The sequence below is a fragment of the Phasianus colchicus genome, chromosome 17, assembly GCF_987193195.1.
Source record: "Phasianus colchicus chromosome 17, bPhaCol1.hap1.1, whole genome shotgun sequence".
Classification (NCBI taxonomy): domain Eukaryota; kingdom Metazoa; phylum Chordata; class Aves; order Galliformes; family Phasianidae; genus Phasianus; species Phasianus colchicus.
Genome location: NC_143452.1, coordinates 14,395,365 through 14,417,950, shown reverse-complemented (window position 1 = coordinate 14,417,950; position 22,586 = coordinate 14,395,365). Strand labels below are relative to the sequence as shown.

Genomic DNA, 22,586 nt, shown 5'->3' with positions numbered 1-22,586 from the left:
GGACAGCTCCAGAGATAACTGAGCCCAAGCCCCCTGCAAAACGGGCTCCCTAGAGTAGGCAGCACAGGAAGGGCGCCCAGGAGGGCCTGGAATATCTCCAGAGAAGGAGAATCCACAGCCTCCCTGGAGAAGACACCCACGCAGACTTGGGCCCTGAGAGAGAACCGTGCCCTGTAAGGGAAAGCCACAGGTAAGAGCGAGGATCACAAAGCAGCACCACAGCCATCACAGTTCTGGGGGAGATGCTATAGTTTTCTCAGACCTGCTTATCCGAGCCACTAGAAGAAGAGGAGGTCAGAATAAGCATGTGGTCAGAGGTATGTTTAAGGCAGAGGACAGAGTCATAATTAATAAGAGCAGCTCACTGTATCTAAATGGGCAAAGAAAAACCCTAGAAAGCGGGGGCAGGGAACTCAGAAAGCTTCACTGCCACACTTTCATCAAGCTTCACCTGCATGCAAAACATCGTAACGACAATGACGTTTTTTTTCTCATTGTAAAGTTTGGACTTGGACATTCTCAGCATCCAGCAACAGGATGCCAGATTCTAATCTAAGCCCAGAAGTCTGCTGTCCCCTCGATAGAAAAAGTGTATTTCAAAGATCTTGGAGAAGGCCTGGATTTGATCAAGGTGTCTGATCAAGATAAAGCTCATGGAGGAAGACACTCACCTGCTCCATCTGCCATGTCTGATCCGGATTTGGAGCAGAAGAGGACATCTGCGTGGTTGATGATGAATTCCACCACAGCCGACTGCGTCTGCAGTTCCATGCAGGCGGCTCTTCCGCTGGCGCAGGCAGACTCGTTCTGCTGTGATCTGTAGAAAAGGCAGATTTTAGCAGTCATTTATCCAAGATCCAAGTTTCCCCAAGTCTGGATTGTTGCAGCCAAAAGCTGTCAAATTGGGCTCCGGAGGCTTCCGCGGTGATGCCGCTGAAGAAATTCTCCTGGATGGTCAAGGACACACCAGTCCCATCTAAACAAGAGGGCAGAAATTGTCATCTAGAAATTGTGCCCGTGCGGTTGGAGAACAGCCCAGGCTCTTGCTCTGCCGTCAGCCACTTACTACAGTGTACAGGAGAAGAGCACATTCAATGGAGAAAAAGGTAGATTGCATTTTTTGCCGGAGAACAGATCCAAGCAGTGTGTTGAAATGGAGAAAGAAGTTTACCTTAAGAGGTTTGGAGCCCACACAATCGCTAAGTTCTTAGCGTGCATGTTTGTCACGGAACAGTTCCCGGCTAGACGAGCCAAGTGTCTTATCAGGTATTCCAGTGTCCTGGAAAATCAGAGAGGCAAGTATTCAGCACCAATGAGCACGCGGTGCTGCGGTTCACAGAGCAAAGCCTCAATGCATGTTATTGCTACTGTCACTGAAGATGAAGTAGATCCAACTTGACTAAGTGCCACACTGTGGCACCAAGCCCCAGCACAGCACAGCTGCAGCCACCAGCTGCACCAACTGTGCCCCCGTGCCCAGGAACCAACCCAATAAATTAACCCCGTGTAGCCTTAAACTGCTTCAACATACGCAGGCATCATGTTGCCAGCATGAGACAAGCCTGGAATCACACCACTGCCCTCTGAAGTGCAGCATGGCTGAGCTCAGAGTGAGGGCAGCACTGACCTGTAGTGAGGAGCGGGCAGCTGCTGGATGACGTCCTGCATTCTGACCAGCTGCTCCTCATCTGTAGCGGCACCAACAGCCTCCTGGAATAGTGCAGAAAGGGACTGAGACACAAATCAGGCTAGATACCTGCCACAGGGTCGGGAACTATGGGGACAGCGTGCTGTTGGTCTGCGCCGAGACAGATTTTACGCCTTCCAGGAGGCATCTGGGGAACATAGCGGCACGCAGCTGGTGCCATCAAGGCCAAGGAGTCCAAGCAGCGGGCCGGTTTACAGCCTGATTGCGCAGCTCAGCTCCTCAAGCTTCAAGTGCACTTTGCTATCAATCCCACTCCCATTCTATAAATACTTGGGGAATAGAAAAACAAAACAAAAGAAAAAACAAAAAACATGAATTCTCTCAAGCTTTGTGAATATGGAAATAACCGCCTCCTGGGACCACCGAAAATGGCATCCATATGATGCATGATGTGGCAAAGACATACGAGTAAACCCCACGGGGCTAACAGAAAAAGGGCCTCAGAGCTGGGGCACTGCTGCAGCCATCTCCCAAGAGGCCCAGGGAAGAGGTAAAGGAAAGACGTTGCCTTGTGCTTACCGAGAACTTGTCATACAGCTGGTCGGTCAGCAGAGGGTTCGGGAGCTCCCTGAAGTACATTTTGCAGACGGAGCTCACGCTGTGAGTGTCGCGGATGGTTAGCTCAGGAATCTGCTCAGACTCAAATTCTTGGCTGGAGAGAAGGACACAAAAACGGGCGGGGGGGTTGAGAAAGAGGAAAACAAGTCAAAAGCCACACCAAATATAATCAAGCATTGGAAGGGCTTCCCGATTAACAGGAGAAAATGAACACTCAGTCACCAGCACCACACGAGCCATGCTGGATGAGATGTTTCCAAAAGGAGACCTTTTCGTTTTGCTAAGGCATTTCCCGTGACTCTGACAACTGGCTGCCTAGTCTACAATCCTAAGCCAGGAGCCCAGAGCAGCAAGGAGGAGTGTGGGCTGCTCCAAAGGGCTCTGCAAACAGGAGGAAACGGGAATGAGAGCTGGCAGCGGTGACACCGCAGTCCCCCACAGCCTTCCAGTGCTCCGAAGGACAGAAGGAGAACTTCCTGCTCCAGCAAGTCTGCTGAACGCCCCGTGTCCCTATCAAACAGCGACAAGCCTGGCGCACCACTGCTGAGCGCACGCTGCCTGCACAGAGCTGCCCCACGGCGCAGGCCTCTGAGCACCCACAACAGGGCACGCGCCCCTACTGACCGCTGTGTCAGTCGCAGCACTCTTACCGCAGTCTCTGGATGTTGGACGCGACGCCGGACAGCCGGTATATCCCTTGCACTACGCCGTGCTGCTCAATGAACTCGGCGCAGCTCTGGAGGACCTGGGGGACTAAAGAACACGTGCCAGCGGTTACTTGAGCTCCTCATTCAAGTACTGGTTCAGGCTGTGCTCCTGTCAAATCTCATCCACTAAGCCCAGCCAGGCTACTGCTTAGTTCTTCCTTACAGAAGAAAGCTGTCCAAGACGAGGAAACTGGACAGACGTGTTCCTTGCATTCAAGAAGTGTAAGGACCTAGGAATCAGCCTGGAGAAAGTAATTCTGGGGAAGCCAGAGACACTGCAAGTCCCACCACAGCTCCCATGGGAATGAAAGGAGGTGGGAAATCTCATGTCCAGGAGAGCAGGGAAACATATGCAGGACACTCTCCTTGGCCAAAAGGCTTCCCTTCTTTTCAGGCTAGCGTGGGATTGGCTTACAGGCTTTGGTTTAAGCAAATACAAACGTGCTTGTCTCTTAAGAGCATTAGCCTCAGTTTATCTTTCAGCCATCAACTTCCATTACACGTTTCTCCACCGGTACCAACCTGCCCCTTCGCTAGATATGACCTCCCTTTCATCTTTAGATGCCCAACAGAGGAAGATCTCAGGAACGGGCTGTCCCTTACCATCGCGACCAGAGTGGAGAAGATGCTCTCCCAGGTCACAGCCAAACACCCTTTCCTTCTCCACCTCCCGCTCTTTCGGTTTCTTTGGGCGGGCCTTCACCAAGGAACGAAGGAAGGTGACGAGCTTGCCGCGTTTCTTTGGCACTGCACAACAGGAAGAAACCAGTTCATTTCAGGTTTGGCTCAGTTGGACAAGGCCGAGCATAACACATTCTACAGAGCACGTCAAAACGGGAAGAACATTAACAAGTACATAGAAAAGCGGATTTTCTCCCATCCCTGCAGGAGGAGCCAAAGGCCAGGTTGGATGGGGCCCTGGGCAGTGGGGTCTAGTCTCACATTAGATGTGGAGGTTGGTTGGCAGCCCAGCCTGAGGCAGGGGGGTTGGAACTTGATGATCCTTGAGCTCCCTTCCATCCCAAGCCATACTAGGAGGATTCTATGATTTCCCCAAGTCCACTCATAAACACGGGAGGATCGGGCCAAATCTCTGCGCGTTCCGATGGAGTTTAATGCACTCCTCTTGCTTGGCTTGCTCAACTTGAGGATTAAGGATCCTCTTGAAAAGTCACGTTCTGATCAAGCATATCACTAGCACAACCAGGCCTCTAGCTGTCCACCAGGGACACTGGCTGTTCTCAACCTCGTACTGACTCGCAGAAGAACTGCCTTTGCCCTCCTTCATTCTCATTGCCTACAAAACACCAGCCATATGCCCCATGATATGCCTGAAGGATCATCAGCACAGACTATAACACGGGATGGATAAAGGAGGTATTAAACACAGAACACACCCAAAAAGAGACGCCATTTTGCTTCCCTGCACCATCAAATGTAACATCTGTACCTGGCTTTGGCACTGAACTGAGGAGAGACTCCGGAATTTTTCCATTGATGAGCTCCACGTACTCACTTGGGAAAAATCCAACCTGTAACAAGAAAAAAAAGAGAGGTGCAATACTGAAGGCAGCATTTCTCAGGCCTGAACTGTTCAACCAAAAGCCACCTAACATTTTCCTCGGAACGTGCTTGCCTGACGCTCCGTAAGACTATCCAACAAAAAGTGGCCTGCATAAAAGTAATAATTATTCAACATTTGCAGCCAAAAGACCTACAAAACAAATAATTGCTTCTGTAGAAGATGTAGAAGAAGAAAGTTCTTGCTGACTGAGATGCAGCTGCGATCCCCAGCTCCGAGCTACCCAGCGTTCTGCAGCCAGCAGCAGCAACAAGCACGCGGAGGGTCTGTTACCCTACCTCAGCTGACAGGCAGTAACTTCCTAAAAGACACTAACTTCACGTTCTGCATGGGTGCAAGCAAAATACTCTGAGACACTGAAACACTGTCTTAGCTGCTGCATTTCCAAAGGTGGGGTTCAGTGGCCGTGACCTGATGCATATTGTGAAGGCTCTTGCTTCTAAGTGAATTGAGGAGACAGTTTCCTACAAAGACCATCTCTGACACCGACACAGGGAAAATGTTTACATCCATGAGCCATCCTGTGCAGGCAGCGCAGCTCTTAGCCGAGATTCCCGACCTGACCAAAGTTGCTCTCTCAAGTCTGAAGCTTGTGCCTACCTGAAAGCCATGCTTGCCTCTCCACCAGGGGGTCAGCTCCTTTGGTGGCATATCAGTAACGCACACGATGTCTCCCACCTGCAAAAGACTGCAACCTCACCAAACATTCTGAAGGTATCTGAGAATATTCCTGATGCGTTCACACCTTATACTCTCCTGTACATGACAACTAGGAACGCCCTTAACTGCTTACCTCAAAGGAGAGTTCATCCGGTGCCTGGGCAACGTATCTCTTAAGAACATGGGCAGCAGCAACAGCTGGAATATTTACAGGAGACTCCTCGTGGATCAGCAGGGGCTTCCCATTGTTCTCAGTCTGAAACAGAGAGCACAGGCCATGGTGAGGAGCTGAGGACAAACGAGGACAATTTCAGAGCAAGGAGCACATCTGCAGAGAAAGATCCTTATCATGAGTGCTTAACAAGAAACTGCAAGTCTAATAACAGCTGTTTCTCTTCCTGGTGTGCAGCAGTATGGCCAGGCAATGTAAAGATGCGTCTCTCTCTACCCAGACTAAGAGGACAAACACCCCAACCAAGAGGACTCCTGGAGTTTTATAAACTTGCCACGCTTGCAATACTGTCTTGCCAAAGAGGAGCGTAAGAGTCTGCTTGCTTCCTGTAACCAATTGCTTGGAGACCTCAGCCATGGACTGGACACAGGAGCTGGTCCACTGACCCAATCCTTGGCTCACTACAAGTGCCTGCTTCCCTTAACTTACTGAATATGAGAACTTGGTCTTTGGGTGACAAAATCCAAGCAGGATGGGGAAAAAGCTTCTGCATGTTTATAACGCTCTGATTCTGTCGGTACTATAACGTCCACGGCCATCTAGATGCTCGTAGCAAGGACATGAAGCTTTTCAGGCAGCTTTTCAGTGACACCGATAGAGCTGGAAGGATTCTCCCTCTCTTGAAAAGCAGGAGAGCTCATCTGCAGCTCACTCTGCCGGCTCAAGTCAGCAGAACAAAGACCAATCAGAGCTTCATACTCTACCTCCATTTGTGCCAGGTCAGGCCCACAGCTGATCTCGTGGCACGCGATGCCCATCACAGCAGGCACGACAAGCTGGAACTGAAAAGAAACACACTTCTATTTTCTCTGTTCACACACCACGGTATGGAGAGACTTCTTCAGAACTACCCTCAGTTACCCACTGGCATAGGCAAGTGTTCTAGAAACAACCACTTTGTTCAGCCAATTCAAACGAGACAGCCTATTACGCAGCAGTTTACCAAGTCGCTATCCCTCTGCTAGCAGATGGGGACTCCGGCACAAAGCAGCAGATGCGCTTGCTCAGAGCACTCCGACACCACAGTAGCAGGGCAGTGAGAGGAGTCACTGCTGGGGGTGGATCTGCTCCCTAGCGCCCGGCTCCCACCAGTTCACCTCCAGCGCCGGCCGCAGCCTTCCACACGGATTTCCTCTGCTTGCATCTCTGCTGTGCTCCCCACAGCTGTCGTGCGCACACGCAGCCGAAGCACGCATGCTCATGGTCACGTTGTGCAGCCCTGCACAAACCGGGACTAGGACTCCTTGCCTAAGGGATTGGTTTCCTAAAGACTAGCTGGTCACAGCATCACAGACAGCATCCTTCTGAGGGCTGAGCTGGAGGGAAAGTGGAATAACTCTACACGTGACCAGTGTCCCGTCAAGGCTGGATGAGGCTGTGTTACTAAACACGGTGCGACGCAGGCTGCAAAACCACGTGGGGGGACAACGCGTGGCACATACCAGGCAAGAGATCAGAACAAGTTCCTTGAAGCCGCAGCCGTTTCTTGTCACTTTGCTCTGTTCTTCCGCGAGCAAAAGCTGCATCAAAGGAGAAGGCAGAGGGCAGGGAGAGGAGAGAGAAAGAGCTGATCAGTGAGCTTGCACAATTTAACAAAGAAGACAAGGGAAAAGCCCTGAGACAAATGCCACCTCTATGCTTTGGAATGTAGCTACTGAGTGAAAATTATGTCTGATGGTCAAGAGTAAGCAGCATGACACTACCAGCTCCGCCAGCCAGCAGCTTTCAACACCTCACTGTCCACCTGTCTATCTCACACTGTCTCAGCTTACCTACAAGATGCTGCACAAGACGGTGTGAAAACGAAGGTACTCAGTCGATGCACAAGTGCAACAAGCTAGCTACTCAGTCAGAGCTCAAGCGCTCCAATGAAGGGACACAGCAGGCACTGCTCCTCCCCTCATTCTAGCTGCTTATGACATCACTAAGGGCCACCAGGCTGCTCCACCATGACAGACAAGGTGGGGAAGCAAGACCACGTCACAAGACCAGAAGATTCCAACACTCCAACATTCTAGAATCAGAGGGCGGATGGAATTCTACCTCAGCCAAATCCTGGAGAAGCTGGCACGGGGTCATCATGACCAAAGCGCAGGACCCGGCGCTTGCTCTTGTTGAGCCTCGTACAACCGGCCTCAGGCCATCCTTCTGCAGGGCCTTCCTACCCTCGGGCAGATGGACACTTCCTCCCAGCAGCATACCTTGCAGTGCAGGGCCTACATAAAATCCACACTAGAGTCCTTTGTTTCATTCAAGAGCACGTTACAGCACGTATCTATTTCACTGTAAGGAAATCAAGGAAGAGACTGGAGAAACACAGAACTGCTACGAGACTGCCATATACATTTCTTTCCCAAGTGATTTTTGCCTTTTTGCTTCCAGGATGACCTCATTTTGTTCTCCCCTTCTTGTGGGGAAGCTGCCTCCAGTTCCTGAGGTTCAGGAGACAGCATGAAACACGACACTAAGACAAACGCTTGTCGTGGGCGAGGGGTGGCTGTGCTTTGCCAGGCATATGGCGGGGCAGTAAGTGCCACACGGCAGCCCCAAGCCAAGCCCTGCATTCAGTCACTGTGGCCACAGCTGGTGCATCGCTGCCAGAACGTATCCCAGGATACAGGTGGACGCAGGCACTCCTGCTCCTTCTGCAAAGCCATCCTCTGCAGAGCCCATTAGGTGCTGCTCAGTGCTATGCCAACCAGGCTCCCGTTTACTGCAGCCCTGGGATAAACACGCGTGTACTCTTCTGTGCAGCAGTGAGCTCCAGGGATGAAGGCTTACCAGAGGGTAAGCCAACAGAATCTACTGCTGACTCCATCAGCTCCTTCTTCTACCAACCATGGGCAAACACTGTGAGACAGAACATAAGGGGAAAAGCACTTCTGCTCACACGCCTGCAATGGAATTCAAAACAGCTATTGCAAGAAGAGCTCGTAGGGTAAACCTAGCCTCAGAGACACAAACACACCAGGTTCCAGGAAATAGCATGGCACATTGTTGATGAAACGCTGCTTCGTTGCTTGGAGAGCACGCAGCATGCCGCTTTGACAGGCACAGCAGTGCTGCGACGTCCAAGCTGGGCACCAAAACCTCCCCAGCATCCCTGGCCAACGCTGCCAGGGAAATGCAACACCTGCATCCCTATCTGGCTTACGGCACACACACTGGGGGGCTGCCTTAGTCTCAGGTGGGAGGGATTTTTCTTCAGAGTATCTGGTATGATGCTATGTTTGGGTTCTAGGAGAAAAATCACACTGAGAACACCCTGATCTTTATAGTTTCTGACAAGCAAACTTGCACAGAGCCAAGGCCATTCTCAGCAAAGCTCTCAACAAAAAGATGGGAGGGAACTGAATTAAGACAGCTAACGTAAACTGGCCAAAGGGATATTCCATACTATATGCCATCAAGTGGAAGGAGTTTTGAAGGGGATGAGAGTACATCTCACTCTCTTTTATTGCTTGGCGGCTAACTGGACAGTGGTTGGCGGGTGGTGAGCCATTGCTTGTACATCACTTGCAATACATTCATATATATATTCAGAACTACTTTTATCTCAAAAACATGAGTTTTACTTCTCTTTTTCCACCCAACACTCTCCCCCATCCCACGGGGAACAGGGGAGTGGGCAAAGGACTGCGTGGTGCTGAGCCACCCACCGGCTTCAACCACAACAGGGCCGCGGGGCAATGGGAGCAAGCACAGAAATAAAACACAAACTCGCTGTTCCTTGGGCTCGTGGCTGCCACAAAGCTCGTGTTTTAGTGATGCAGAGTACTGTATCTCCAGCTATTGTGTGTCTTGTTAACCACAAGCTCAGCTATGAGCTGTCACCACAAGCAAAAGATAAACGTAAACAAAGGCTTATATCCACACGTACCAATCTGGGTGTGAGCAATAAAAGCCCATTGGGCCATGGACAAGGCAGGCAGCACATAGGCAGGAAACAGGAAGGAGTTGAACTCCAGCTCTCCTACACAAAAGAAAGGGAGAGCACCACGGGAGGAGTTACGACACAGCTTCAGAGCTTACAGAGCCCTGAGATTTCCAAAGAACGGTGCCAGGGTAACTCTCACCATTCCCACGCAGGGGTCTTCCCAGACGCTTCAGCTGCTGACTTCCACTTCCTCTGTCATGTGTAGAAAGTCCAGGTGACAAATGCTCATTTCGTCTGGGTAACGCTTCCATGGTCATGACTGAAAAAAAAAAAAAAAAGCAGCATGCAACCCCATAAAATGTACCTTTCTGCTCTTTCTGTCAGCACGACATCTAAGATGAGCATTACACGTCCCTGCTACTGATTGAAAATTCATCCAAGCCTATGTTCCACACAGCTTCATCTCAGTGCCAAAAAGAAACACGTAAACAGATGTTCAGAGGATTCTTTGTGCAGATAAAAGTGCAGGGTGCATATGTATTCTCTTCAGTAATAAATATTAGTTTAGAATCCAAAGGTAACTTTTCAAGAAGCAGTATGAAAGAAAGGTCAGTCAAAAGGAAATACGTGATTTTCATCTATTTTCATCTAAAAAATCCTTGCTAAACCTCTTCCCATCAAAAAGAAAGCATGCTGGGCATTCTTAGCAGCAGCTCAGAGGACATCTTGCACCACAAAATGCAGCACATGCTTTTTGCTCACAGGCCCCTCATGTCTCTAATTTGTGTCAGATTCACTCAAAATGACCACGTGGACCAGAACAGCCATTTGGTTCTGCTGAGGTAGGAACCCACTGCTGGGATGTCCCACAGTCCCGTTTCCCCGCTACTTCCAGCCCTGGGGGGAAAAGGAAGAGCAACTGACTTCACCTACCCAGACTTCTGCATGGTCTCACATCACACAGAGAAGCATGGTGGAGAGCTCTGGTGGCTGAAGAAATCAAGGTTGCCTCTAAGATCCTGCTTTAAATCCACATGACTTACTGCCCATAAGATGTGAAAGACAACGTTAAGGTCCATCCAATCCCTGTGGATGTGGCTGCCTGCAAAGACAACAGTTGCCTGCTCTTCAGCAGGGTGATGCTCACCCAGCAAAGCACTCACCAGCACATGTCTTTCATAGAAACATAGAATTAGCAAGCTTGGAAAAGATCTCCAAGATCATCCGGTCCAACCATCCACCTTCCACCAACATTTCCCACTAAGCCACGTCCCTCACGACAACATCTAATGTTTCTTGAACACCTGCAGGGATGGTAACTCTATCACCTGTCTGGGCAGCCCGTTCCAGCGTCTGACCAGTCCTGTGGAGAAGTTTTTCTTAACATCCAACCTCAATCTCCCCTCATGCAACTTCAGGCCACTCCCTCCAGTCCTATTATCACTTACACAGGAGAGGAGGACAACGCCCACCTCAACATAACCTCTCTTCAGCTAGTTGTAGAGAGTGAGGAGGTCTTCCCTGCGCCTCCTCTTCTCCAGACTAAATAATCACAGTTCCCTCAGCCGCTCCCCATAAGACTTGTGCTCTAGATGCCCTGCAGCTTCACTGCTCTTCTCTGGACACATTTAAGGCTTTCACTGTCCTTCCTGTAGTGAGGCACCCAGAACTGAACAAAGTACTCAAGGTGAGGACTCACCAGTGCTGAGCACAGGAGGATGATCGCTTCCCTGCTCCTGCTGGCTCCAGTTCTTTGCATTGCACTTCCAATCTAAACCGTTCCTTCTGCAGTAGCGCTTGCATCCTCAGTTAGGGCTGGAGCTCAAGAGGTCAACACAACAGAAAGAACACAACGTGCAACTGGAAGACATGACTCAAAGCTCACAAGAGTCAACTCTCTGACCTTGGGCACAACTCACAAACCATGAGCCAGGCCTTGCCAACTCGGCAGATCTGAGCATGCCAGAGGGGATCAGATCACAAAGTGTCCATTTCAATTCCAGCTTCATGTAGGAAAGAAAACCAGCTAGCAGGCGTGAATGAATTCACTCACAAGCTGCACAATGAGTCTGTTCTTCATTAAAAAAACCACATGGATTCCTAATCCAAAAAGAGAACGGCAAGAGTTAATACCGATGGAAGAGGTTCCTGGTCCGAAGCCTCATCCTCTTACCCAACTCTCCTTGCCTCGTACTCTTCCCCAACTCCCATGCGATGCCCACAGGCTTAAATTCAGACCTCAAATTCATAGGACTACTGTATAATCAATGAAAATTATATAAAGGAATTTTATATAATCAAATAATATTAAGATGTTATAATAATGAAATCAGCAAGAGAGTTAGGCACAGCAAGACAAAGAGAATAAATAGGATGCTTACCCGTGTCGTGGGCTCGCTCAGGAAAGACCAGTGGAGTGGATCTTCCGAAGAGAGAGAGATCCTTCCCCACTGGTAGATTGTATTATATTGTATTATTTTGCATTCCGATATCATAGTTAGTAAAATAAGTTTACCTCCATAGATTGTTGCCGCTGTTTTTTTTCCTTTTCCCTCTTCCTACCCATTTTGTGGGGCCAGGCCGAGGGTGGGGAGGGCAGGGGCCTACTGCCCCCTGTCACGGGCATAAACTGATCTAGTTAATTCCATGACACTCATCAAACCAGATTGTCTCAGTCGAAGGATGGTATGCTATCGCTCTCCACTTGCTCGGGTTGCCCTTGCTGGACCCATCTGTATACCAGGCATCTTCAGGGATAGGATATTTCCTCTCCTGAACGGGACTCTTCTCTGGTGGAGCGACCAGTGTTTCTTTTGGTGCATCACAATGATAGGTCACTGGGCCTAGGATCTTCTGAAGCTCTTCTTTTAAGGATGATGAAGACAGACTGCTCCTTTGGCTGAGGTAAGTGACCCATCATGCCACTGTTTGTGCATGATGGCACATCAGGCCACCCCTGTCTTAGGAAGGTGGGTCAGATCTTTCACCCACCCCTGAATCTGCAGAGTGGTCTTCACTATAACTTCAGCCGTCTGGGTTATTGGCTCTACTGCCTGTAATGCTGAATAGGCAGCCAATAACTGTTTTTCAATCATATTATATCTTTCTTTTGCTCCATGCCAGACCTGAAACCAAAAACCAATGGGGGTCCGAACAGAACTCTGACGTTGCCACAGGCCCCAACCAAAGCCATCTTGAGTAACGTGGACATCCAACTCAGCTGGGAGGGTAGGATCGAATATACCCAATGCCTGGGCTTGTTGTAATATTAGGTCTCTCATCCCTGCTGAGAATTTGACCAGATCCGGGCCATCAAAGGTATCTTCATAAATCGCTTCCCTTACACCTAATTCACAGATGTAATTTTGAAGGTTTTCCATGGAGGACCACATCCCTGTATGTAAAGGAATATCAGATTGATTGGGCCATACCATACAGCAGGCCGCCATTAACCATTCTATTATAGAATGGTTTTCATCATTGTATTGATTACCTGCATATAATCTCTGTCTAAGAGCAGGATGGACGGTCATTGTGGCCAATTTGGCTATTTCCGGGCCATTCATCAGAACACTTTCTGCCCCAGAATCCCATAGTCCAAGCTGGCACACTTTCTCTAGCTTTCTGCTTGAATCGTTGGACTAAGTCCATCAGTTCTGTTGCTGTGTACGGTCGGGCTGTTACATGCAAGTGGGTTTGAACGGGGGGCCACTGATCAGGCGGCACCCCCGCCGATCTGTCCTGTACCTTTTTTGTTTTTTGTGTTATAACAGGACGGACTTCTAGTGCATCCGTCAAAATTGGAGATTCAAGATCAGATTTAGATTGTTTATTTTCCTGATCAACACAGTCCGTTGATTCAGGAGCCTGGTCATTGTTTATTGAAATATTACAGACTTGACCTATTGGAAGATGTAGAATTGGGTTTTTTCCTGTTAATATGCCAAGTTCCTGTTCTGACTTTTCAATATGATCTTTTAAAAGTTCATTTTCGTTCACTAAAGTATTATTCCTTATTTCAGCATTATTTAAAGCATTTAACAGTGGCCATGCCACTGTAGAAGCAGCTAATTGTCTTTCTCTTGTGACTAATGTACCATTGCCTAGTCCCTGAAAGTAATCTGCTAGGCGATATGGGGAAACATTTCCCACAACACGTAGAGGACCCCATTTTTCAATGATAGTTGACAATTCATAATAAGGGGATCCCGCAAATCCTGGCATCTGCCCTGGAATTATTTTATCTAGGGGGGTAGTGTCCTCCCCCTTGAACATTTACAGAAATTCCAAAGAAAGGACATAGTGTAAGTTTTAGTATATTCGGCTTGCCTGCCTGGCTCACCAAGTGTATAATCAATGAAAATTATATAAAGGAATTTTATATAATCAAACAATATTAAGATGTTATAATAATGAAATAAGCAAGAGAGTTAGGCACACCAAGACAAAGAGAATACATAGGATGCTTACACATGTCGTGGGCTCGCTCAGGAAAGACCAGTGGAGAGAATCTTCCAAAGAGAGAGAGAGATCCTACCCACTGGTAGTCAGCTCTTAAATGGGTCTAGGAGAGGTGGAGCCATGCTCCACCCCTTCGTGCAGCAAAGGTGAATTCCTTTCACCTGTGCTCCCAGGGCTGACTCATTGCTCGCCTCAGGTGATAAATCAGAGGTTCAGGCCGTGACTCAGCAGTTCCCATACAGACTCCTTTCACAGGACTCAGTCAAAAAGGATGTCACACTTGTTCCACACACTCAAACTGACTGAACAGTGGTATCACAGTCACTTAAAACACACAGAAGCATCCAAACCCAAGCATGCACATTCCCTCTTGTGTTACTGGTGCCCACAGCTCACCTTCACACCTCTGGGGATTTCTGGCGTTTTCCACTGATGCAGCCTCACTATAGCTCCATGGGTGTCACACAAGGCCTGCAGGACCTCTTTCTCCACAAACCCCATCTGCAGGCACTGGTTCATAAGGCTCACCACCCACCCTCCTGAGCAAAAGCAAGCACTAAGAATGAGAGCAAAGTGCACTGGATTTGACCTGGCCTGGTCCCCAAGCCTCAGTCCTGCCAGACATACCCCGGTGCGTAGACTCATCCCCAACATCTGACTGGACATTGTCATTCTGCAAACGCCCCATCCCAGCAGCAAGGGATCAAAGCATTGGGACAGCTGAAACAAAAATGTCATGAAAGTTTCCTATTAGCACTGATCAAGAACACATCTACCCCTGAGCAACAGGATGGGAAACAAACAGCAGAAGACAACCAACCTGCAGAACCCGCTCCGTTGGGGTTGGTCCAGATGTTTGTATGCTCCCTTCCATGGCCCGGGCCAAGCTTGCTGAGCTGCTCCTCCTTTGTGCAGGGGGAGAGCGGTGCAGATGCTACGTGGTGGCTATGCACAGCATGCCTTTGACTTGATTCTCCTCTCTCCATCTTCCAGTAGCAAGCAGCATTTCAAATCTCTCCTTGCAAAAAATCACCTAGGTAAAAAAGAACTGGCAATCTTGCTTTTAAAGTTTCCTTATTTATACAACTTGATGCTTTAAAGCACAAGCTCACCTAGCAATCACCTACCTTAGACAAGCCCAACCTGCAAGGAAAAGTTATTCTTCTGTGTCTGCAGACTTTGCACACATTTCCAGGTGCAGTAGTCAGCCCAGTTCTCAGCACAGCTTTACCAACCACAGAAACCCAGTTTACGCCCGCCGTGCTTTTCTCTCATCTGAAACGCTGCATTGCTGCAAGAAGCAATGAATAAAATCACAGAATCACAAAACTGGGGTTGCAAGGGAGCTCCAGAGATCACTGAGCCCAAGCCCCCTGCAAAACGGGCTCCCTAGAGTAGGCAGCACAGGAAGGGCGCCCAGGAGGGCCTGGAATATCTCCAGAGAAGGAGAATCCACAGCCTCCCTGGGCAGCCCGTTCCAGCGCTCCGTCATCCTCGCCGTGAAGAAGTTCCTTTGCATTTTGGTGCAGAACTTCCTGTGCTCCAGTTTATGGCCATTTCCCCTTCTTCTGTCACCACAGATCGCTGAAAAGATTGCAGCCGTGTCCTTTTGACTCCCACATCTAAGATATTTATAAGCGTTGTTGGAAATAGCCAAATAGTTTTCCAGGACGGTTCTCTGATCTTTGTATCTATCTTTATTCCCAATTGCAATGGCGGGCCTCCTGCAAGCAGGAGAGCGCAGAGAAAACAGTGTTACATCTTTTATCCCCTACTGCCCGACCCTTATCTCTTTCTCCCCGGCTCCTCACTGGCTGAGTACTGCAGGTTCACACTCTTTCGCAATGCTTCACTAATCGTACCAATACCAAGTAAACACAAATCCTTACCACCCAACCACAAATATCTTAATTGGTCGACTGCCTTCTAACAACTGCTTTCTTAACAAACATCTGGTCGTAACTTTTGGATGTCTGCTTTACAACATAGACATAACCTCTTAACTGCTTCATTACCCCCCAGCATTTGTGCCCTTTGCACTGGGTCATTGTTCAGGTCATCCGTCTGTCCTTGCTTAGAGATAAGCTTGGAAGGAGGACAGAGGGCAGTATCTTGGAGCCTGCCTACGGCATCCTAACGTTCCCACAGAGTGGGACAGTTCTGCTTTGTGTAAAGGCCCCGACTCCTTGAGAGTTTGTTCAGTGGACTTCACTTCTGCTGGCCTAATGAACAACCTTACAGTACGTTTCCCAGGTCAGAATACTATACCCACATTGTTTAGAACATTTAAAGTCTGTTGCAGCTTTGGGAGAAAGAATTGGTCACGTAATTCGGTAACTATGTCTCTAAAATATGTTACCTATATGCATATGGTAATCTTCCTGTCCACGTCAGCTATTTCTAAGGATATGTGACAGCTTCATTCTTTAGATCAATTGCCCTTTTTCAACGTTCAGTGCAGAAACAACACTTTCACTTTCCACAGTATACGGTATTCTTACTTTGCACATCAGCTATTTCTAAGGACGTGCTACAGCTCACTTCTTTAGATCAACTGCCCCTTTCAATATCCAATGCAGAAACACCACTTTCACTTTCCACAGCATTTACCAGAACCACAGAACGGCAGGGGGGCTGAAAAGGACCACAACGATCATCCAGCTCCCCAGAACCCCCACACCCCCTCGCAGCCGCCTACAGCCTCAGATCTCGCTAGATCCCCCCCCGTCGCCTCCCTGCAGCTTCCTGGAGCCCCGCACGGCCCCCCTCCCCGTCCCGGGACCGTTCTCCCGCACACCTCCGGCACAGCTGTCCTCAGCACTCGCTCCCGTCGCGCCGCGGCTTCCCTCTCGGTGCTGCCCGGACAGCTCCGGCTGCCGCCGCGCTGTCCTGCGCGGCGGCCCAGGCGGCAGGAGCGGCGCTCTGCGAGGAGAGCCGCGCCTCCGACAGCCGGCTCCCAACGCTCGCTCCCGCGCACGGCGGCTCGGCCAACGGCAGCCGGCGGAGCTACCGCGGACCAAGGAGACCCCGGGGGCGGGGCGGCGCCGCCGCTGCCCAATCAGAGGCAGGGGGCGGGGCAAGGGAGATGCTGCTCAAGGTGAGCTCCTCCTGCCGCAGCGTGATGACGGCAGGTCTGCACGGCCAGCTCCTAGGTCGGGAGCCAGGAATGGACACGGCAGGAGGAGAGAGGCGTTAGGGAGCAGCCGAGGCTTCGAAATGCATCAAAAAGCCCTGAAAAGCATCACAAAGCCACAGCCAGGAAGCTCGGGATTATCACGAGCAGCATCCAGGATGCTAAACATCATTTGCTACCATACCAGATGGTAGCTGAGCTCTCGCTGCAGACGTCCCAAAGCCAGACAGAACGGGAACAAACCCAGAGCTCTGCTGCGCGCACCCCACAGCCATCGCGTTGCAAGCTGGCGTGCCTTGCTCTTCGTTGCATTCGTCCCAGTCTCTGTGAATGAAGACTCGGAAGGCAGTCAAGGCGTTGATTGAGCACGAGCATGCTTTTATTATTATGTAAAAGACAGGAGGGCGTGAGAGGTCCAGGGTAAAGATGGGACTCATCCTCTCTTGTCATGGAGAGAGTGGCTCAGAGCTCTCAGTGCTGCTGCCCGGTGCCTGGGGCTGGAGGCCTGATTCTAAGTCCCCCTCCAAGAGGCTCGGCTTCTCAGCGACGCTGACCTGCTCCTGCGTGGAGGTGCTGCTGTCGGGGCACTCGGACTGTGCTTGGGCTGGGCTGCACTGCAAAGGCACTGGGTCACAGTCCAGGCTGGTGACTGTGGTGTCCAGCAGGCTCAGGTCAGCATCTTCAGCACAGCCGGGAGAAATGAGGGCGTGAACTTGGATGAGCTCCTTCTCTCCATCGCTGTTGCTATGTGGAAGGCTGTCATCTGAACCACAGTGACTCGTGCTTCCTAAGAGCCCTCCATCGATGGAAGCACACAGCGCACCATCGCTACTTGCCCCGGCTCTTTGGGTAGACAAGGGCTCGATTCACCTAGGAAGGATACACAGGGGTTAGTGTCAAACTTTCACAAGCTGAATTATGAAAGTGGCTCTTGATCAGGGGTGATCTGAAGATGCTAGGTATAGGTTGGAACGCTAGGAGGAGATACAAGTCCACTTGTATTGCATGAATTCTATGTCGCTGAAAAGCAAGGCTTTGAAAGCTGGATTCGCACCCTTACCTGCCAGCACCACGACTTCCGTCTCTGAGGGCTCCCTGGGACTGCGCTGCAGTCGGCGTTTGGCCACAGAGGATGGTTTCCGCAGGCTGAAGCAGGAACGCCAACTGCCAGCTGGTGATTCCTTCATCTTGCTGGGTGGACGTTGTCTGGAGAGAGAAAACAGCGACTGGTGTGAGTCGTGCGTGGTGCGGGGTGAGGGAAGAGCTGCACTGAGCTCTTGCCAACAGTTGCTTGTTCCTGGCACCGCCTGGTTTCTGCTGAAGCACAGCTTAGAAACTCGCTCTCTTTCAAGCAGTTGAGGATGGTTCCACTCCTATAGCTCAGCCCTGAAGTCTTGCTGGCTAAATTCCCCTAAACTGTGTCAAGCAAGATGCAGAGCACGTGAGCAAAGGCTCCGCAGCTGTACAGGACAGCATCTAAGGGATGGCTCTTCTGGAGCCAGCAGGCGTAACTGCTTTCTGAGGAACCGTGCAGCCATAAAGGAAATTCAAAAGCACCTCTGACTCTGACATCAACACCTCGTCGGCCCCATCTCACCACCAAGTTTAGTTTCTAGTGCCAGCAGGTCTGACCAACAGCTCTGCTTAGAGGAGAACCGGAACTGGTTTCAGGCATGTGGCCCCGACAGCTGGAAAACCCCAACGTTTCAAGGTAGAGCCAGCTCAGGCCAGGGTAGACGTCAGCATGGCTTTATACATCTCGTGACTGCGTGCCCAGCAAGGAAGGAATGGCAGCCTCGTGTGGCTAAACCGAATATGTTAGTTGAATCGCAGAGTCCAAAGGGAGCAGAGATTCACTGCAACAATTCACTTCAGGCACCGTTACTTTAATTTAGCTTCCACATGTTTTGGCGCAAGAAATAATGGGGGAAAAAAAAACAACAACACAACCCACCCAAACAATGATGACGGTTGCTGGAAAACAAAGTCCTCTTTACCTTTCAGATGGAAAGTTGATGATTGTGTGGAATTTCCCCTGTACAGCTGTGGGGCCTTCTTCCACTTCTATGTCCCTGCTCTGTGTCACAACGGAAGAGCTGCTGTGGCCTCGCCTCTGAGCCTGTGCCTCCTCCAGGGTGAGCAGCTTTGTGGCAGGAGAAGACACCCACGCAGACTTGGGCCCTGAGAGAGAACCGTGCCCTGTAAGGGAAAGCCACAGGTAAGAGCGAGGATCACAAAGCAGCACCACAGCCATCACAGTTCTGGGGGAGATGCTATAGTTTTCTCAGACCTGCTTATCTGAGCCACTAGAAGAAGAGGAGGTCAGAATAAGCATGTGGTCAGAGGTATGTTTAAGGCAGAGGACAGAGTCATAATTAATAAGAGCAGCTCACTGTATCTAAATGGGCAAAGAAAAACCCTAGAAAGCGGGGGCAGGGAACTCAGAAAGCTTCACTGCCACACTTTCATCAAGCTTCACCTGCATGCAAAACATCATAACGACAGTGACGGTTTTTTTCTCATTGTAAAGTTTGGACTTGGACATTCTCAGCATCCAGCAACAGGATGCCAGATTCTAATCTAAGCCCAGAAGTCTGCTGTCCCCTCGATAGAAAAAGTGTATTTCAAAGATCTTGGAGAAGGCCTGGATTTGATCAAGGTGTCTGATCAAGATAAAGCTCATGGAGGAAGACACTCACCTGCTCCATCTGCCATGTCTGATCCGGATTTGGAGCAGAAGAGGACATCTGCGTGGTTGATGATGAATTCCACCACAGCCGACTGCGTCTGCAGTTCCATGCAGGCGGCTCTTCCGCTGGCGCAGGCAGACTCGTTCTGCTGTGATCTGTAGAAAAGGCAGATTTTAGCAGTCATTTATCCAAGATCCAAGTTTCCCCAAGTCTGGATTGTTGCAGCCAAAAGCTGTCAAATTGGGCTCCGGAGGCTTCCGCGGTGATGCCGCTGAAGAAATTCTCCTGGATGGTCAAGGACACACCAGTCCCATCTAAACAAGAGGGCAGAAATTGTCATCTAGAAATTGTGCCCGTGCGGTTGGAGAACAGCCCAGGCTCTTGCTCTGCCGTCAGCCACTTACTACAGTGTACAGGAGAAGAGCACATTCGATGGAGAAAAAGGTAGATTGCATTTTTTGCCGGAGAACAGATCCAAGCAGTGTGTTGAAATGGAGAAAGAAGTTTACCTTAAGAGGTTTGGAGCCCACACAATCGCTAAGTTCTTAGCGTGCATGTTTGTCACGGAACAGTTCCCGGCTAGACGAGCCAAGTGTCTTATCAGGTATTCCAGTGTCCTGGAAAATAAGAGAGGCAAATATTCAGCACCAATGAGCACGCCGTGCTGCGGTTCACAGAGCAAAGCCTCAATGCATGTTATTGCTACTGTCACTGAAGATGAAGTAGATCCAACTTGACTAAGTGCCACACTGTGGCACCAAGCCCCAGCACAGCACAGCTGCAGCCACCAGCTGCACCAACTGTGCCCCCGTGCCCAGGAACCAACCCAATAAATTAACCCCGTGTAGCCTTAAACTGCTTCAACATACGCAGGCATCATGTTGCCAGCATGAGACAAGCCTGGAATCACACCACTGCCCTCTGAAGTGCAGCATGGCTGAGCTCAACAGAGTGAGGGCAGCACTGACCTGTAGTGAGGAGCGGGCAGCTGCTGGATGACGTCCTGCATTCTGACCAGCTGCTCCTCATCTGTAGCGGCACCAACAGCCTCCTGGAATAGTGCAGAAAGGGACTGAGACACAAATCAGGCTAGATACCTGCCACAGGGTCGGGAACTATGGGGACAGCGTGCTGTTGGTCTGCGCCGAGACAGATTTTACGCCTTCCAGGAGGCATCTGGGGAACATAGCGGCACGCAGCTGGTGCCATCAAGGCCAAGGAGTCCAAGCAGCGGGCCGGTTTACAGCCTGATTGCGCAGCTCAGCTCCTCAAGCTTCAAGTGCACTTTGCTATCAATCCCACTCCCATTCTATAAATACTTGGGGAATAGAAAAACAAAACAAAAGAAAAAACAAAAAACATGAATTCTCTCAAGCTTTGTGAATATGGAAATAACCGCCTCCTGGGACCACCGAAAATGGCATCCATATGATGCATGATGTGGCAAAGACATACGAGTAAACCCCACGGGGCTAACAGAAAAAGGGCCTCAGAGCTGGGGCACTGCTGCAGCCATCTCCCAAGAGGCCCAGGGAAGAGGTAAAGGAAAGACGTTGCCTTGTGCTTACCGAGAACTTGTCATACAGCTGGTCGGTCAGCAGAGGGTTCGGGAGCTCCCTGAAGTACATTTTGCAGACGGAGCTCACGCTGTGAGTGTCGCGGATGGTTAGCTCAGGAATCTGCTCAGACTCAAATTCTTGGCTGGAGAGAAGGACACAAAAACGGGCGGGGGGGTTGAGAAAGAGGAAAACAAGTCAAAAGCCACACCAAATATAATCAAGCATTGGAAGGGCTTCCCGATTAACAGGAGAAAATGAACACTCAGTCACCAGCACCACACGAGCCATGCTGGATGAGATGTTTCCAAAAGGAGACCTTTTCGTTTTGCTAAGGCATTTCCCGTGACTCTGACAACTGGCTGCCTAGTCTACAATCCTAAGCCAGGAGCCCAGAGCAGCAAGGAGGAGTGTGGGCTGCTCCAAAGGGCTCTGCAAACAGGAGGAAACGGGAATGAGAGCTGGCAGCGGTGACACCGCAGTCCCCCACAGCCTTCCAGTGCTCCGAAGGACAGAAGGAGAACTTCCTGCTCCAGCAAGTCTGCTGAACGCCCCGTGTCCCTATCAAACAGCGACAAGCCTGGCGCACCACTGCTGAGCGCACGCTGCCTGCACAGAGCTGCCCCACGGCGCAGGCCTCTGAGCACCCACAACAGGGCACGCGCCCCTACTGACCGCTGTGTCAGTCGCAGCACTCTTACCGCAGTCTCTGGATGTTGGACGCGACGCCGGACAGCCGGTATATCCCTTGCACTACGCCGTGCTGCTCAATGAACTCGGCGCAGCTCTGGAGGACCTGGGGGACTAAAGAACACGTGCCAGCGGTTACTTGAGCTCCTCATTCAAGTACTGGTTCAGGCTGTGCTCCTGTCAAATCTCATCCACTAAGCCCAGCCAGGCTACTGCTTAGTTCTTCCTTACAGAAGAAAGCTGTCCAAGACGAGGAAACTGGACAGACGTGTTCCTTGCATTCAAGAAGTGTAAGGACCTAGGAATCAGCCTGGAGAAAGTAATTCTGGGGAAGCCAGAGACACTGCAAGTCCCACCACAGCTCCCATGGGAATGAAAGGAGGTGGGAAATCTCATGTCCAGGAGAGCAGGGAAACATATGCAGGACACTCTCCTTGGCCAAAAGGCTTCCCTTCTTTTCAGGCTAGCGTGGGATTGGCTTACAGGCTTTGGTTTAAGCAAATACAAACGTGCTTGTCTCTTAAGAGCATTAGCCTCAGTTTATCTTTCAGCCATCAACTTCCATTACACGTTTCTCCACCGGTACCAACCTGCCCCTTCGCTAGATATGACCTCCCTTTCATCTTTAGATGCCCAACAGAGGAAGATCTCAGGAACGGGCTGTCCCTTACCATCGCGACCAGAGTGGAGAAGATGCTCTCCCAGGTCACAGCCAAACACCCTTTTCTTCTC

At 50.3% G+C, this 22,586-nt stretch overlaps 2 protein-coding genes across 2 annotated transcripts; both read right to left on the bottom strand.

The window, feature by feature from the left end:
- Nucleotides 1-49: 49 nt before the first annotated feature.
- LOC149915674 (rho GTPase-activating protein 32-like) lies at nt 50-16,919 on the bottom strand. Its single transcript, XM_090152372.1, has 19 exons — nt 16,583-16,919; nt 14,606-15,076; nt 11,024-14,505; nt 10,258-10,426; nt 9,524-9,643; nt 9,328-9,420; nt 7,491-7,663; nt 6,890-6,967; nt 6,152-6,229; nt 5,349-5,471; nt 5,156-5,233; nt 4,424-4,505; nt 3,577-3,720; nt 2,917-3,019; nt 2,228-2,360; nt 1,628-1,710; nt 1,172-1,279; nt 672-817; nt 50-171 (listed from the first exon to the last, which is right to left on the bottom strand). The coding sequence occupies exons 5-19, from the start codon at nt 9,639-9,641 to the stop codon at nt 50-52; spliced, it is 1,662 nt and encodes a 553-aa protein (XP_090008498.1). The 5' UTR covers nt 9,642-9,643; nt 10,258-10,426; nt 11,024-14,505; nt 14,606-15,076; nt 16,583-16,919.
- Nucleotides 16,920-17,705: 786 nt separating this feature from the next.
- On the bottom strand, nt 17,706-22,575 carry LOC149915673 (rho GTPase-activating protein 32-like). Its single transcript, XM_090152371.1, has 9 exons — nt 22,526-22,575; nt 21,866-21,968; nt 21,177-21,309; nt 20,577-20,659; nt 20,118-20,225; nt 19,618-19,763; nt 18,916-19,117; nt 17,979-18,124; nt 17,706-17,788 (listed from the first exon to the last, which is right to left on the bottom strand). The coding sequence occupies exons 3-9, from the start codon at nt 21,234-21,236 to the stop codon at nt 17,706-17,708; spliced, it is 828 nt and encodes a 275-aa protein (XP_090008497.1). The 5' UTR covers nt 21,237-21,309; nt 21,866-21,968; nt 22,526-22,575.
- Nucleotides 22,576-22,586: the final 11 nt, after the last annotated feature.